Raw genomic sequence first — 14,415 nt, forward strand, 5'->3', positions numbered from 1 at the left:
TGCAGTGCAGGGCTCAAGGCTCAATGCTCAGGTTTCAGTGCTTTTATCACACACTCCCGCAAGTTTGCACATTACCACATGTTACTGGCGTCCTTGTCCTTGCTCGAGTGTCCTTGCCTTCACCCACCTATCTGCTCCGGGCGGGTAGATAACCAGCAAGGCTCCGAAGTTCAAGGGCTCTTTTTAAACACTTAAAAGAATACAATAGAATCCACAGCAGACTACAAATTGAGCACCTCAATCATAAAGTCCCATATATATCAATTTCTGTGCAATAAGCCTCTGGGACCTGCTGTGGTTGGGTCCCACTGGAATTCCATAGAAAGATTCAAGAAGCGTAGAGGCAACACCAGATAAGCAGCCACGGCAGAGCCAGGGATAAACTCTCTCTCTGTTTTTATTCTTCTCAGTAAAAATTTGAAGAGCCAACGCGTTTCGTTCCCTTTGAAGGAACTTCGTCAGGGCAGAGAGTATGATCTGTGGACCTCAGAGGGTTCCGAGTAGTGGGCAATCAGAAAATAATAAGGAGCGCCTAGTCCAATTCCAATTCCTAATGATATTTTTGGCCTAGTTCCTGTTCATATGGTCTATGCTTAATATTCAGACCAGACAACGCTCAGGTTCTCAATATGGCTCTATAAGCAATAACATCAAATCATAAGTCCATATGTTCACTTCAAAGGTACAATACCCAAATCCTTTTTGGATAATCAAGTGAAGATGTGTCCAAAAGTGAGCACAATAGCATGAAAAATAAAGTCAGAAATTCATATTTGTCGACAAGCAAAATTTCAGCTGTTACTCGCCTGGATAGTAGATGTAGCCCTGATACGCCACCAACTTTCCCAATCAGGGCGATAATAGAAAGGAACTAGCCGTATTGCTTCCACTCCCGGATCGTTTTTAAACACTGCTGTCTTCAGCCGCAGGATCGTTTCTCCTGTCTCTGCGCTTTCTTGGCGTTTTCTTGGCGTCTCCTATCGCCTCTCCTCGGCGTCCTCTCTGAAAGTCCCCGATCCGCCGTGCGTGCGCTCAGCTCTGCCCAGCCAAGGTGGGTGCAAGACGAGCGCTGCGGTGGAAACAGTAAGGAGTGGTGGGTGGCGGCGAGGTAAGGCGGCTGTGATTTGGCTGCGGCTCCGATTTTCGAGAGGCAGAGTGGAAGAAAGGCTCGAAATCTAATTGTAGCTCATTAGGTCAGAGCTAGCGGCCATCACAGAGCAGCCTCTCGTGTGGGCGGGGCTTGGCGAACCAGGAAACACTCCGGCAGCTTGCGTGGGTACACGTTAGAGTGGTAGATGGGCATTCCTACATGGGAAAATATATCAGATAAATAAAATACTTGCTACAATCTATGCGCCAGTTATAGATGATCCGCTCCCTATTTTACAATTAAAGCAAGCACTGACAGGTATACCTGGTTAAATAATAGGGGAAGGTGATTTTAATTTTTTACAAAATCCCACGGTTGATGCCATCAAAAAAGATCGTCGACAAAATAAACCACAAGTTGCTATAGCCCTGCAGGGATGTAAGACAGATCTAGATATATTTGATAACTGGCGTTTTAAAAACCCGCTTAAACGTGAATATTCTTGTCACTCTGCAAAATGACTCCTCATCCAGGCTGGATTTTTTTTTTACTTCACATAGTCTCGAAACTGGTAAATACGAGCATTTAGCAAATGCATTCTCACATCATGCACTCATTAAGATGGAAATAACCATAGGTAAGATAGATAAAGAAGTACCAAGAAGATGGTACTTAAACTAAATTTAGCAGAGCAACAATGGTGTGCGGAAATCGAGAATGAGATAAGGGTCTTTTTAAACATAAATAAAGGCTCGGCCCCAATTAATATAGTATGGGATGCTTTTAAGGCCTCATTGAGAGGCATAATCACCTCCAAAGAAATACCAAAACAGTAGGCTAAAAGGGAGGAGAGAATGGCATTACAAACCAGATTGGCCCACGCAAATCAAGAGTATTATAGAAACAGGACCCAAGCCACTAGGCAAGAGGTATTCAATGCCAAAACAAAAATGAGGAACTTCTATTATGAATTAGGGGACATGGCCAGTAGGATATACCTGCAGAAAAACTATGAAGAGAGCGAGTATACAGGGAGATTGCTAGCCTGGCAAGCAAAAGAAAACCAAGTCCGCAATAGAGTTGACTGTATATATGATGAAGTAACTAAAGTTCGTATGGAGACTACTTCATCTATAGATGAGGTGTTCCTCAGACATTATAAAGATGTCTATCAGACATCTCACCAGGTTACATTGGAAACAATCCATGGCTTTTTACAGGAATTACAAATTCCAAAGTTAGGAAGTAATTTTAAAGAACTGCTGCTAGCAAAATTTACAAAAGAAGAGCTAGATGTGGTTATCAGCTCCCTGCCTAACTGCAAAGCCACTGGGGAGGAAGGTATTCCAGCGAAATTTTTTAAAGCATTTTATGCAACACTCTGCCCTGAATTTTTAACACTTGCCAATTACCTACTAGAATGGGGGGTTACGCCAGCATCTTTTCGCACTGCAGTAGTAGTCAGTATTTTGAAAAAAGATAAAGATAGGGAAAATGTGAATTCCTATAGGCCAATAAGCCTGTTAAATACTGACTACAACATTTTTACTAAACTTCTTGCAAACAGATTAAATAAGATAGTAGGAACACTCATTGGGGTTGACCAGTGTGGTTTTGTAGCAGGGAGACAGCTCTATACCAATTCAAATTATTTATTGGCAAGCTTTGGATTTTTTTAGTGTTAATAAGGTGTAGGCACAGATCTGGTTTTTAGACGCCGAAAAGGCATTTGATCTTGTCTCATGGAACTGGCTCTTTGCGATCCTGGAGCGGTTCGGTTTCCCGAACGAATTTGTATTTTTAGTTAAACAACTTTATAGTGATTCCCAGGCGCAGATTTTAATCAACTCATTAAACGTTAGGGACATGTCAAATAAACAGAGGCAATAACCAAGGTTGTCCCCTCTCTCCGATTTTATTTGCTCTACTTATTGAACCAATGGCAATTGCAATTAGGGAAAAAAGAGCTCATACGGCTCCGGTTAGAGGAATGACTAATATAAAACTCTATGCCGATGATATTGTTCTATTTTTAGACTCGAAGATAGCCACCCAGTCAGAAGTTATGAGTGTTTGCGGACTTTCAAAGAATAGGCGGGTATAAAATAAATAAAACCAAAACAGAAATCCTATTATGCAATTGTACTGTAAACACTCTGTTAACTGAATTTAGACAGACATATAATACCCGTCTAAAGAGATATCTAGGAATTTATATATCAGAAAAAGTAGAAGACCTCTATTCACTAAATCATATTCCATTATTGAAAAAGGTGAGCTCTCAGCTCAATGGAATCCGCTCCCTTTATCAATAATGGGACGGGTTGCGTTAATTCGAATGTCTATTCTTCCACTTTTTAATGTGCTTTTCAGTGCAGCTCCTTGCGCAATACAGACTTCCTTCTTTAAGCAGATAGATAGTATGTTCTCTTCTTTCCTATGGACAAATAAGGTACCAAGATTGGCACTTAGCACTTTAAATTATTCGGTCGCAGAAGGAGGATTATCTCTTCCGAATATTAGAGACTATTATTATGCGACATTTACACATCACAGTTTTAGGTTTTTCTTTTTAGACACTCAAGAAGTAGATAATTTTTTTATGAAAAAGATTTTAAGGGAATACAATATCATTGATCCTTCAAGAGTGACCAAGTACCCTAAGAAAGTACGCTATAAGACCTTACAATGGCTACTTAAACAAAAACAGCTTCTGGCATATTATGATATTCTAAGAATTAATAATTCAACCAGACTTGCGAACATACACACAGGAGTAATGGGTATTTTGGATAGAAATACATTAAGATTGTGGGAAGAAAACGGGTATGATAAGATCCAGGATTATATTAAGGGGAATTACTGGAAAACATGGGAAGAGATCGAGACAGGGCTTCAACATTCTAATATAATTTTATAACGGTCTTTTATTAGATTAAATGCTACACTGGAAAAGTTAGATATAGAAAAACTGTGTTATAAATACAGCACAAGCAAAGCCCTTAACAGCCCCATACAACGGAAGGTCAGTATCTGGTTTAAAAGTTTTGACGAGAACAATTCTCTTCTGTTATATGAAAAGATCAGGGATAGATGGGGAGGGAAGGCATACAGATTAGTAAGCCAACCTGGAATAAATTAAATAAATTCAATGCAGTTATATTTCGAGGAGCAAACTTTAAACGTATGCAATATTACTCAAAATGGTTGATTTATAGAACACCCTCTTTCCTCCATAATATATACCCGCAAATAGAAGATAAATGTTTCCGCTGTGCAGAGAAAAACACTTGGACACATATCCAAGGAATATGTGGGAATGCCCAAGAATCCAGAATCTGTGGGAGGAGATTGAGAAATACCTCAGATGTATAATAGACCCCCAAATCTCACTTAATGAATCTATGGCAATTCTGGGCTGCTCTTGTGCCATCTCTACGCACGCCGAAAGTGTATTCATTGCAGCTCTAATAGCAAGATCTTTAATCCTGCAACTCTGGAAAACTGACAAAGTACCTACTTTCAATGCATGGAGAGTAAAATTGTCTAAAATACAAGGGATGGAAAAGAAATATGCATTAAGATCAGGAGCAGTGAGAAAATATAAGTAGTACTGGAGTGTGTTCGAATCTTAAGTCCTTTGGTATCTCTTTGCACTTTACTTAAAATAAGATCTTGATCATAACCTGCGGAACATATAGGATTTTTTATTAATGTATGTACTTGATTCACACTTTAATGAAAATAATTTTCCTTTTGAATATAGGAACTGTGACTGCACTATCATGTTTGAATCTTAGGTCCTTTGGTATCTCTTTGCGCTTTACTTAAACAAGATCTTGATTATAATTTGCGGAAGGTTTAGGATTTTTCTTAAAAATGTACGTATTTGAATCAGCACCTTGCACTTCAATGAAAATGACCATAGGAACTGTGACTGCACTATCGAGTACTTCTAAATTTGTATTTAAATAGTGTTTTGATAACATTTTTATACTCTACAGTTACATCAATTGTTGTGTCCCCCAAATATGTTAGAATTTCATATGAAATGTCTGTCTTCTATTTATGTCTATGAACTCTCAATAAAAATACACTTTAAAAAAAAGTCTTTCTAAACTTGTTTGCAAGTCACAAAGCAAGCATAGACAAAGTAAGTAGGTTTTGCTTTAATAGTGCAAGTGCCAATCCTATGGCTTTGCTAGATGCTTGTTTTTAGGAACTATTACAACAGAAGGTAAGAGAAAAAAAATCTAATTACTCAAAAGCAAATGGCAACTTTTCACAAAACTACTCTTCAAAGAATTAAAATTAAAAAAAGGAAGTGTAGAACTTAATGGAAAACACTCAATAAGGCCTACTTTACTTTATACCGGACTTGTACATTGATAGAAATGCCAAAATGCTACAGTCTCTTGGTTTTCAGCAGCAGCACATGGAGCACGGATAGCTCCTTTTCAGTCATGCTAAGTACACCTGCTGCCTCAAAGGCCAGCTAAATGAATACAGTAACCTGCCTTTCTCCCAGCACCATAAATTCTGCCTTTGTGCTTTCTCCTGGGCTTTAATGCAGCATGTGGGATGTGTGATATCTATCAAAACCACCTCAATAAAGACTGCACTTTAATCAAATCCTGACAAAAATATATATCTGTTGCTGTGTATCTACAGACGAGGGGGCGGGTTGGGAAGAGCAACACTGAAAGTGGGATGAGAAGGTGATGGTTAAGCAGCACATGAGTGAGAGAGCTACAAGACACATGCTCTTGTAGGAAGTACTAAATAAAAAAGTATTTTCCTTTAGTCAAAAGGATGGTAAAGAACCATTCATGGAGGGACAAACCTAAGAGGAGGAAAGAAATCCATCAAATAAGGCGCAAACAAATGAGTGCAACAAGAAAGCCAACCAGTGGGTTTGCACAAAGCCCACTGTAAGTTTTTTTGTATGGTCCACAAAAGGTCTTTCAACAGGAATAAGCTAAAAGCTTGTCTGTAGGGGAGACCTGAAAAGTAACTCCTTCAGGAGAATGCAGATAAGCGAAAACCAGACCAAAAGGTCTAATAAGGCCTATCTCCCTGTGCCAGACAGCCTAACTATGGCTTGAGGGACTCCCTTTCAAGGTATGCTAGTAAGAAAAGCCCAGGGTCTACTAAATGTTGGCTGACAACGTTACCATATTTGTACACTAAATGAGCATTGAGATGCGTAAACATATGCGTAGCCGTCCAAAGGCTTTTACATTTTATATACATATGGATGGCCACTGGAATTATGCAACACAGGAGGATAAAACCATATAGCAAGGCAGATTCTTTTTGCAGAAAGGTAAAACAAATTATGGGACACATTCGATGGAAGAATTATGTCGCCCTTTTGTTAGCCCACATCGATGCAAAAGGCATCCCTGTGCTTTGCAAAATGCCAAAGGTTTCCTGTGAAGTAAAAGTATTCAGGCCCAAAAGCTCATATGCAAAACGTTACACAACAGCAACAAATAGTTTCGTTTTTATGGGAGCACTAGAACTCCAATTAATTAGTCTCCTTTCTCCTTCCCAGTAGAAAATAACTTCTACGAAACGCGCAGTGCTGTGCCCAAGGAAAGGATGCCTGCATTGCACATTCGCTGCAAATGGTTGCCACCGTCCGTGTTGAGAAAATCTCCTTGGTGCCCTCATAGTTCCTCAAAATGGCGCTAGGGGACGGCAATTCTCACTCATGCTTGCCAACTTCCCGTTGGTGAGCCGCATGCAAGGAAAAACTCCGTCACTCAGCCTTTTGGCGGATTTTGGCCTGGACTCCGCGTTACAAGTGTATCTTTGCCGGCGGAGCTGAATTTAAAGCACACTCCTTTTTTCCAATTTTACTCTGCATCCACATGACAGAGCTCTTGAAGCACCTCTTTAACTTTAAAAACAGACTTGCAGAATAGAATTGTAAATTTCTTATGTAAAATTGGGTTGTCTCACTATTCGCCACTTTGAACACATCAGGTCTTAAGAAGGGAAGCAAAATGTTTAGAATATTTGTTATGAGAGTGTTCTCTCGAAACTGCTGTTTTATGAACAGTGTCTGCGGTGCAATATAATTTTTGCATGAATAATAAAACAAAACAGTTTCACCACAAAGAGGAAATATTGATTGCAGCCCTAATTGAATTGTATTTAAATATTTCATTTATATTTAAATATGAAAGGATTTTCTGGTGCTGCAAACAAAACACACACCTAGAACATCCCTTGGGGACATGAATAACATCCCTTGGGGACATTAATAATGGCTGGGAAAATGCTTCACTTCGTTGGTGCCAACTTAATATCTGAATACACCAATCAGCAACTTAAAGGTAGCCATTTAATCTTTGCAAAATGTTTGCTACTGTGCCACACTACATGCACTAAGCAGTTATTTTGTTGGGGTTTGTAAATTACGCAGCAGATATCAGAACAAGTTGTAGCAAGTGCACGAGTTCCATAACTAAGTGGAAAATGCAACAGCCGCACATCATGTTTTTTTCAAGTGGCCTGTAGTACATATATGACCAGATTAGCATAGCTATTTGATGTGTAAACTATAATTAAGATATTTAGGTTTGACAGCTACCCACCCGCAGAAGTGATCTTGCAAAGTTTTTGGTGAATGCTTGCTTACGTTTTATTTTCTTACAGGATGGCTCTGGGATGAAACTGTGGAAGAAACGGTGGTTTGTGCTTTCCGATCTTTGCCTGTTTTATTATAGAGGTAAGAGTGCTAGCAAAAAAACATTATTTGAAATTCAGTGTAATAACAAACTAGGGCTATCGTTTCTAGGGGAGCAATAAAAGTGTCTGTTGTAGGGACATCCCATATTTCCACCAGCACTCTAATCACTCATTCATTCTTTTGGGATCTGGTTGACAGCGCAGCTGTCACCATACATTATATGGTCTACAGAAAAAAGCTTTCGGAAGTACTAGTTAAACATGCGGGGTCTTAGGAATCCCCTCCCTGCACCCCCACCCCAGTTGATTCCTATGAGAATCATTTGATTGGTCTTACGTTGTCTACCTTTACTGCACAAGAGTTCTCGTACTGTACTTGTGGGAAAGTTTATGCACGATTCAGCAGGGTTGAGTTGGTCAAGCGGATGATCAAGTTCATATCTGCTTAGTTTGAAAACGTAGCAATAGGTCTGACACATTTATAGTGCAAAGCATGCATTAAAGTCAAGTTGGCATTTAAGGGTGATTTGTTATTATTCTGTGTTCACTCCTTCGGTGCTCATGACGAGCCCAGCTCGTTATGAGTCACAGTGGAGGTTAGCTCATGATGAGCTGGGCTCGTCATAACGGTTGCGCTTCGCCCACGCGTGATTGATTACCCGCCTGTGCGGGAAAATTAATCAGTGGGTGGAGTTGTGACGAGCCCAGCTCGTCATGAGCACAGCTCCACTGTGACTTATGTTGGGCCGGACTGGCTGTAGCGACACCGGACAATTTCCCAGTGCGCCACACGGGTGGGGGCAGGTTTTGGGCCCCTGTGGGCCGTTTTTGTTACATGGTCGTTTTTGCAGCATAAGAGCTTAGCGGCACCCCCAACGCCCCGGGGGGGGGGGGGGGGATGGAGCGGCGCGGCCGAGCACTTTTTTCAGGGCCGGTTTTGGTTCCCAGTTTGGACCTGGACACGTGATGAGCTGGGCTCGTCACGAGCACCGCGGCGCCGTGCTCGACCTCCTGCGCCATGGGGGAATTACCCCCGCAGCGACGGGGCTAAAGCCTACAGAGAGCTATTTTTACATGGAATCTCCCAGATTACCATGTGTGGCAAGGGTTAGGGGGGTTGGTTAGCCCCTCTGACTGGGGTAGAAGATTTGCCCTGCTATATTCCTTGTCAGGCACTCTTAGGAGAGAGGAGAGATTTTCCACATGCAATTTTGTATACATTTGTAATTTTTGGACTTTATTCCTGATGGTTTCCCTGTGGGTAAGTGTATGCTCAGTACAGTAGGTCTGTGTTGGTTTTGATGACAAGCCAATGGTAAAGGTTAAAGGCCTGATTGGTACACTAGGGAAAGTTATATCCATCAGTCTTATCAGTTTATTATAAGAAAGGCAGTAGGCATGGCTTATTTATTGTTAAACGCTTTTTTTGAAGCCAGTGTGCCTTTAATGCAGGACAGTCATCACTCTGTACTACTGGCAGTTTATGGGTACTTTGTTATGTCAAATCGTACAAATTACCATTGTAGGCTAATGTTTTGATGTTGGTCAGCCCCTCTGACAAACCCTGGGGGTAGAAAAAGTTAACGCGGATAATCCTTGTCGGACCCTTTGAGAAGGATAGAAATTGTATTTCTACTTGTATTTTTGTACATATTTCTCATTGTTGCTAGCATGCGCATATTTCAGTAGGTCTGCGTTGGTTAATGGTGTCAAGCCAATAAGCTATAAGTCTTACTGGTTTATTGGGAAAAATGATGTTGGTTGGGTTTCATACGTTTTTCCCCATATTATGAAAAATATAATAGAGCTATTGGGCCTACTCTAATTACTGTCCCAATCACGTGGCAAAGGCAATATGCATTTATTGGTAGATAGCTATTAGTGTGCTTATGCCTGTAGGTAGGTATGTTACTTGGAATTTCACAGATTACCATAGCAGGCTAGAGTTTGGTGTTAGGACCCACTCGAACAAACCTTAGGGATAGAAGGTACGCACTATGATGATCCTTGTTAGGCCCGCTTAGGATGTATTTTTTTTATTGTTTTGACCATTGTAATTTTCAACATTTATAATTTATTATCGCATACTTGATAGTCGCCTTTTGGGAAACATTATGATTAAATAATACTCCTGAAATCAAATAATCTCACCATACTTGGTGATTTAAATATTCATCTAGATGATGTTAATAATTCCCTTACAAAATCTCTTCTTTCTGACTTAGAGGTTTTTAATCTCAAACTTTGCAATACTGGAGCTACTCATATTGCCGGTCACCTTTTGGACCCAGTTATTTCCACTCTTCCATTTGAGTGCTCTCATCTGGCACGCCCGCTGGTGTGGTCCGATCATTATGCCGTACACTTTGTGTTACCGCCCGGTCTTTATACAGCCAATGTTTATGTAGAGGAAACAAAACCCTCTTATCGATGGGACAAAATCGATATAGCCACTTTTAATCTGCATCTGACGAAGACTATTCCTTCTCTCAATAATATTGAGCAGAATTTGAATGCCCCAATTACTAGGTGGCTAACAGATGCAGTATCTGTGCATGCCCCTTGTTCAGGCAGTAAATTTCGATCTTTGCGTCCCCCAGCACCTTGGTACTCGGATGAGTTAAAAATCCAATGTGCTAAATGTAAAACCTTGGAGAGGAAGTGGAGAAGATTCTATTCCATTCCCTCTAAACTGATTTACAAGGATGAGCTAAAAGCTTATCATGCCAACTGTAAACGGGCCAAGGCAGCTTACATTACCTCTACTATCACTGCAGTGCAAAATTGTCCTCGGACTCTTTTTGCTACTGTCAATAAACTTACAGGTGCTGACACTGTTCCTGTGTTGCCGGCTTTAGATGGTAAACATTGTAATGCTATTGCGGACTTTTTTATATCGAAGGTTCAAGACATTCACCAATCCTTAATTTCCCTTCCACCCCCTATTGATCCCTTCCTATCTGGCTCTTGCTGTAATGTCTCTGTCCCTCCCACTGAGTTTCTGCACAACTGGAAATTATTTGATGATGTTTCCTTCCTGTTGTGCCTGAAAAGCATCAGGTCAGGATCTCCTCGGGACCCTGTCCCTATGAGGATATTGAAACAACTTGACCTTGAACCACGTAGATTCCTAATGAGGTTACTTAACATCTCTCTCAGTGAATCTCGGATGGAACAGGAATGGAAACACGCCATGGTCGTTCCCCTACAGAAGAAATCTGGTATGGACATTACTAACCTGGCCAACTTCAGGCCTATATCCCTGCTGCCAGCTTGTTCTAAGATACTAGAACGTCATGTCAACTTTCAGCTAAACGAATTTGTTGAAAATACGGGATATCTCCATCCATCCCAATCAGGCTTTCGCGCCAATTATTCCACCGAATCCGCACTCCTGGGGGTGACTGAGCGACTCCGACACGGTATTGATAGTGGTGAGACCTTTGCGCTTATACTATTAGATTTAAGCGCGGCTTTTGATACCGTGTCGCATTCCATTCTTCTAGAGTCCCTTCACTCCCTTGGTGTTGCAGGATCTGCGCTTGCCTGGGTGGCTTCATTTCTTAATGAGCGTACCTTTCAGGTATTTTCAACCAAAGCTGAATCGGCGATCTGTTCATCTGCTTACGGCGTTCCGCAGGGGTCTATATTGAGCCCTCTGTTGTTCAATATTTACATCAGACCCCTTGCTACGATTGTAGAGGACGCCGGTCTGTCTATTTACTCCTATGCAGACGATACGCAGATCGTGTTCTCCCTGTCTGACAGTAGGTCTCAGGACACCTCTGCCCTTAAAATCGGCCTTTCTCGGGTTGCAGCCTGGATGCAGGTTAACTTGCTAAAACTCAATGGTGATAAGACCGAGGTTATCGTACTTGGCAAACATAAAGATCTGTGGGGTTCTAGACACTGGCCCAGTGACATGGGTCCACTGCCTACCCCCGTGCCAGTTGTTCGTAACCTCGGCTTTCTAATCGACGAGAAACTTCGATGCGTCAACAGGCAACTAAGGTCGCTGCAATCTGCTTTAATACTCTACGCTGGTTGCGGAAGATCCTTTGGATGCTGCCTGAGTCTACTCGTCGAACTGTTGTCCAGGCTCTTGTAATGTCCCGTATCGACTACGGCAATGTGCTCTATCTGGGAGCTGATAGAGCCACAATGAATATACTCCAGGTTGTGCAGAACTCAGCTGCCCGCCTTTTGTGCAATGTTCCACGTAGAATGTCTGCAACACAAGCCCTATGTGACCTTCATTGGTTAAAAATTGCTGACCGTGTAGCTTTTAAAACTGTGCCTTATGTTTAAAATCCGTCAGGGTTCCGCTCCCACATACTTGCACAATCTTGTCCGGCCATACCAGCCAAATCGTCCCCTTAGGTCATCAAATCAAGCCAATTTTGTAATTCCTAGAATTCGCTTGACAAAAATGGGAGGCCGCTCTTTTGCCCATTTGGGGCCGAAGATGTGGAATGCTCTTCCGTTGACGCTCAAAACGGAGACCAATCTTCTGGCTTTTCGTAAAAAGCTAAAAACTTTTCTGTTTTAGTTGGTCAAATGTTTTTTGCTTTTCCTGTTTCAGCAACTACCTATCTTTCTTTCTTTAGGCTGTCCCTGGCGCCGGGAAACCCTTTATGGGTAGCTGAGCGCAATACAAATTCAATAAAATAAAATAAATAAATAAATTAAAGCAGTAGATCTGTGTTGGTTAATGCGACTAGCAATCATTTGTTAATTGGGAAAGGTTATTTCAGATGCCGGATGTCTGATGTGCTTATTAAAAACAATTCATGCCAAGGCAGTATTTTTCATGAAACTGGAGTGTTAAACCCCGTTGGCCTTTAAAGGTCGATTGTTATTGCACTATGTTAAAGCCTGCTGACATGCACTTTTTTACATGGAATATCACAGGTTACATTTGTAGGCAAGGATTTTGGTGCTTGACAACCCCTTTGGCAAATTCTAGCTATGGAATGTTTGCACTGCAATAATTCTTCAGAAGGTCTAACAGGATTAGTTGTCTGCCAGGATCTTGTAATAAAAAAGTCACTCAAAACCACTCAAAATATATAGATGTATATCTGTTGATGAGCTTTCAGCCAACCCTCTACTGCAAATGGTCTGTATGGGTGTCATCTACTCTATTTCCATCTATGCCACCATACACCATAGAGCAGGGGAAGTATTACTAGTTTTGGGCAACCTCAGGTTTCAAAAGGAGAACAAATACTAGAGTAGGCCTATGGAGTGGTAGAATGCGTTGACCTTGGGTCAGGAGATACCTTGCATTAGACAGTCATAATGTATTCATTTGCCACCTACCAATCTAGTCTGTTCCTACCTGGACATATACTCAATCCCAAATTGTCTGCCAGGATCTTTTTTTTTTAATAAAAAATCATTCAAAATATATAGATGTCTATCCATTTCAAAGGAAAGAATGTGTCCCTAGTGCAGGACACAAAATACTTGAACTCCAGGATTACATTCTCAGATCAAAGGTTGCATTACTGCAAAGCGTTTCCACCTTGCAGTCTTTTCTTTGTTTTGAAAAAGCTGCAAGGTCGAAACGCATTTCCAGTAATAAAACCTGTGATCTGAGACCGCAATCTTACTGTGCGAGCATTTTACGTCCTGGACTGGGATGCAATTTTTCCTTTGATTATAGACGGGTCCTAGCATCCGTAACTCGCACCGGACTTGTGAGGTGGATGCAACCGGCTTTTGCAAGGAATCCTTCATGTCTATAGATATAAATGTATTTACATACCTTAACGTCAGCCCTCTACTGCCATTCGTCTGTATGAGTGTCATTTACTCCATTTCTATCTATGACAGCATACATTATAGAGCAAATGGTCACCCCCACTTTAGTTGTTGGCTCTTTTGCCCTGTGAGTGACAACATATGCACATCTGCATGAAAATGAGTGCTTTGATGCCAGGTCGGGTGGGAATGTTCTTTAGTTTTCCATTTTCTCTTTTTATTGATTGTTTTTATTTTATTGCCTTCTCTTTTTATTTTTAGAGCATATTACGGCTCCAAAGACCGTGCTAATTGGCCGGAAGCTTGTCACTCCTTTCATCTGCAGTGCACCACATCCTGTGCTACCTGAGCCTCTAAACGAGCTGACCATCAAGGGAATGTCACTGTCTGTAGTGAATCATTGTTTCACCATTCAGAGATGGCCAACTTGCTGGTTCAAATTATGGTGGCCATGCTGAAACTATAAAACAGTGAAACCCTGTATACAGCAGTGGCAGCTCCTCTGCTAAGGCGGAGGAGAGTTGCCCCACTGCTGCAAAGCATTGAAAGAAAGAACAAATACAATGATAATAACTCAAGGTTTATTATCATTGTATTTGTTCCTGCTGGGGAGCTTTGCAGGGCTGGTGGTGCTGCTCTGCTCTCAGAGCAGGAGAGGATTTGTTTGCCCACTCCTAAGTGCACATGACTGTTTAGCCAGCCCTCTCGGGCCGGTCTAACAGTCATACGCACTTCGCATGTTCTCCATGCAGGCTGTATTACAGCCTGACTGGAGAACATGCCCAGGCCCCCATTCACTGGCTGAGCACCGAACCACGGTGCTCAGACCAATCAAACCGTTGCATTGCAGTGTTGTGATT

General features: G+C 41.5%; 1 protein-coding gene across 11 annotated transcripts in view; it reads left to right on the top strand.

Moving 5' to 3' along the window:
* PLEKHA5 (pleckstrin homology domain containing A5) overlaps positions 1 to 14,415 on the top strand; it is a 1,381,245-nt gene that overhangs the window by 729,582 nt on the left and 637,248 nt on the right. For all 11 annotated transcript variants that reach the window (XM_078674042.1, XM_078674045.1, XM_078674034.1 and 8 more), the window contains one exon: positions 7,757 to 7,829. In XM_078674042.1, coding sequence (XP_078530168.1) covers positions 7,757 to 7,829 — 73 coding nt within the window. The remainder of the gene's footprint in view (positions 1 to 7,756; positions 7,830 to 14,415) is intronic.

Source organism: Lissotriton helveticus, chromosome 1_1, assembly GCF_964261635.1.
Source record: "Lissotriton helveticus chromosome 1_1, aLisHel1.1, whole genome shotgun sequence".
Classification (NCBI taxonomy): domain Eukaryota; kingdom Metazoa; phylum Chordata; class Amphibia; order Caudata; family Salamandridae; genus Lissotriton; species Lissotriton helveticus.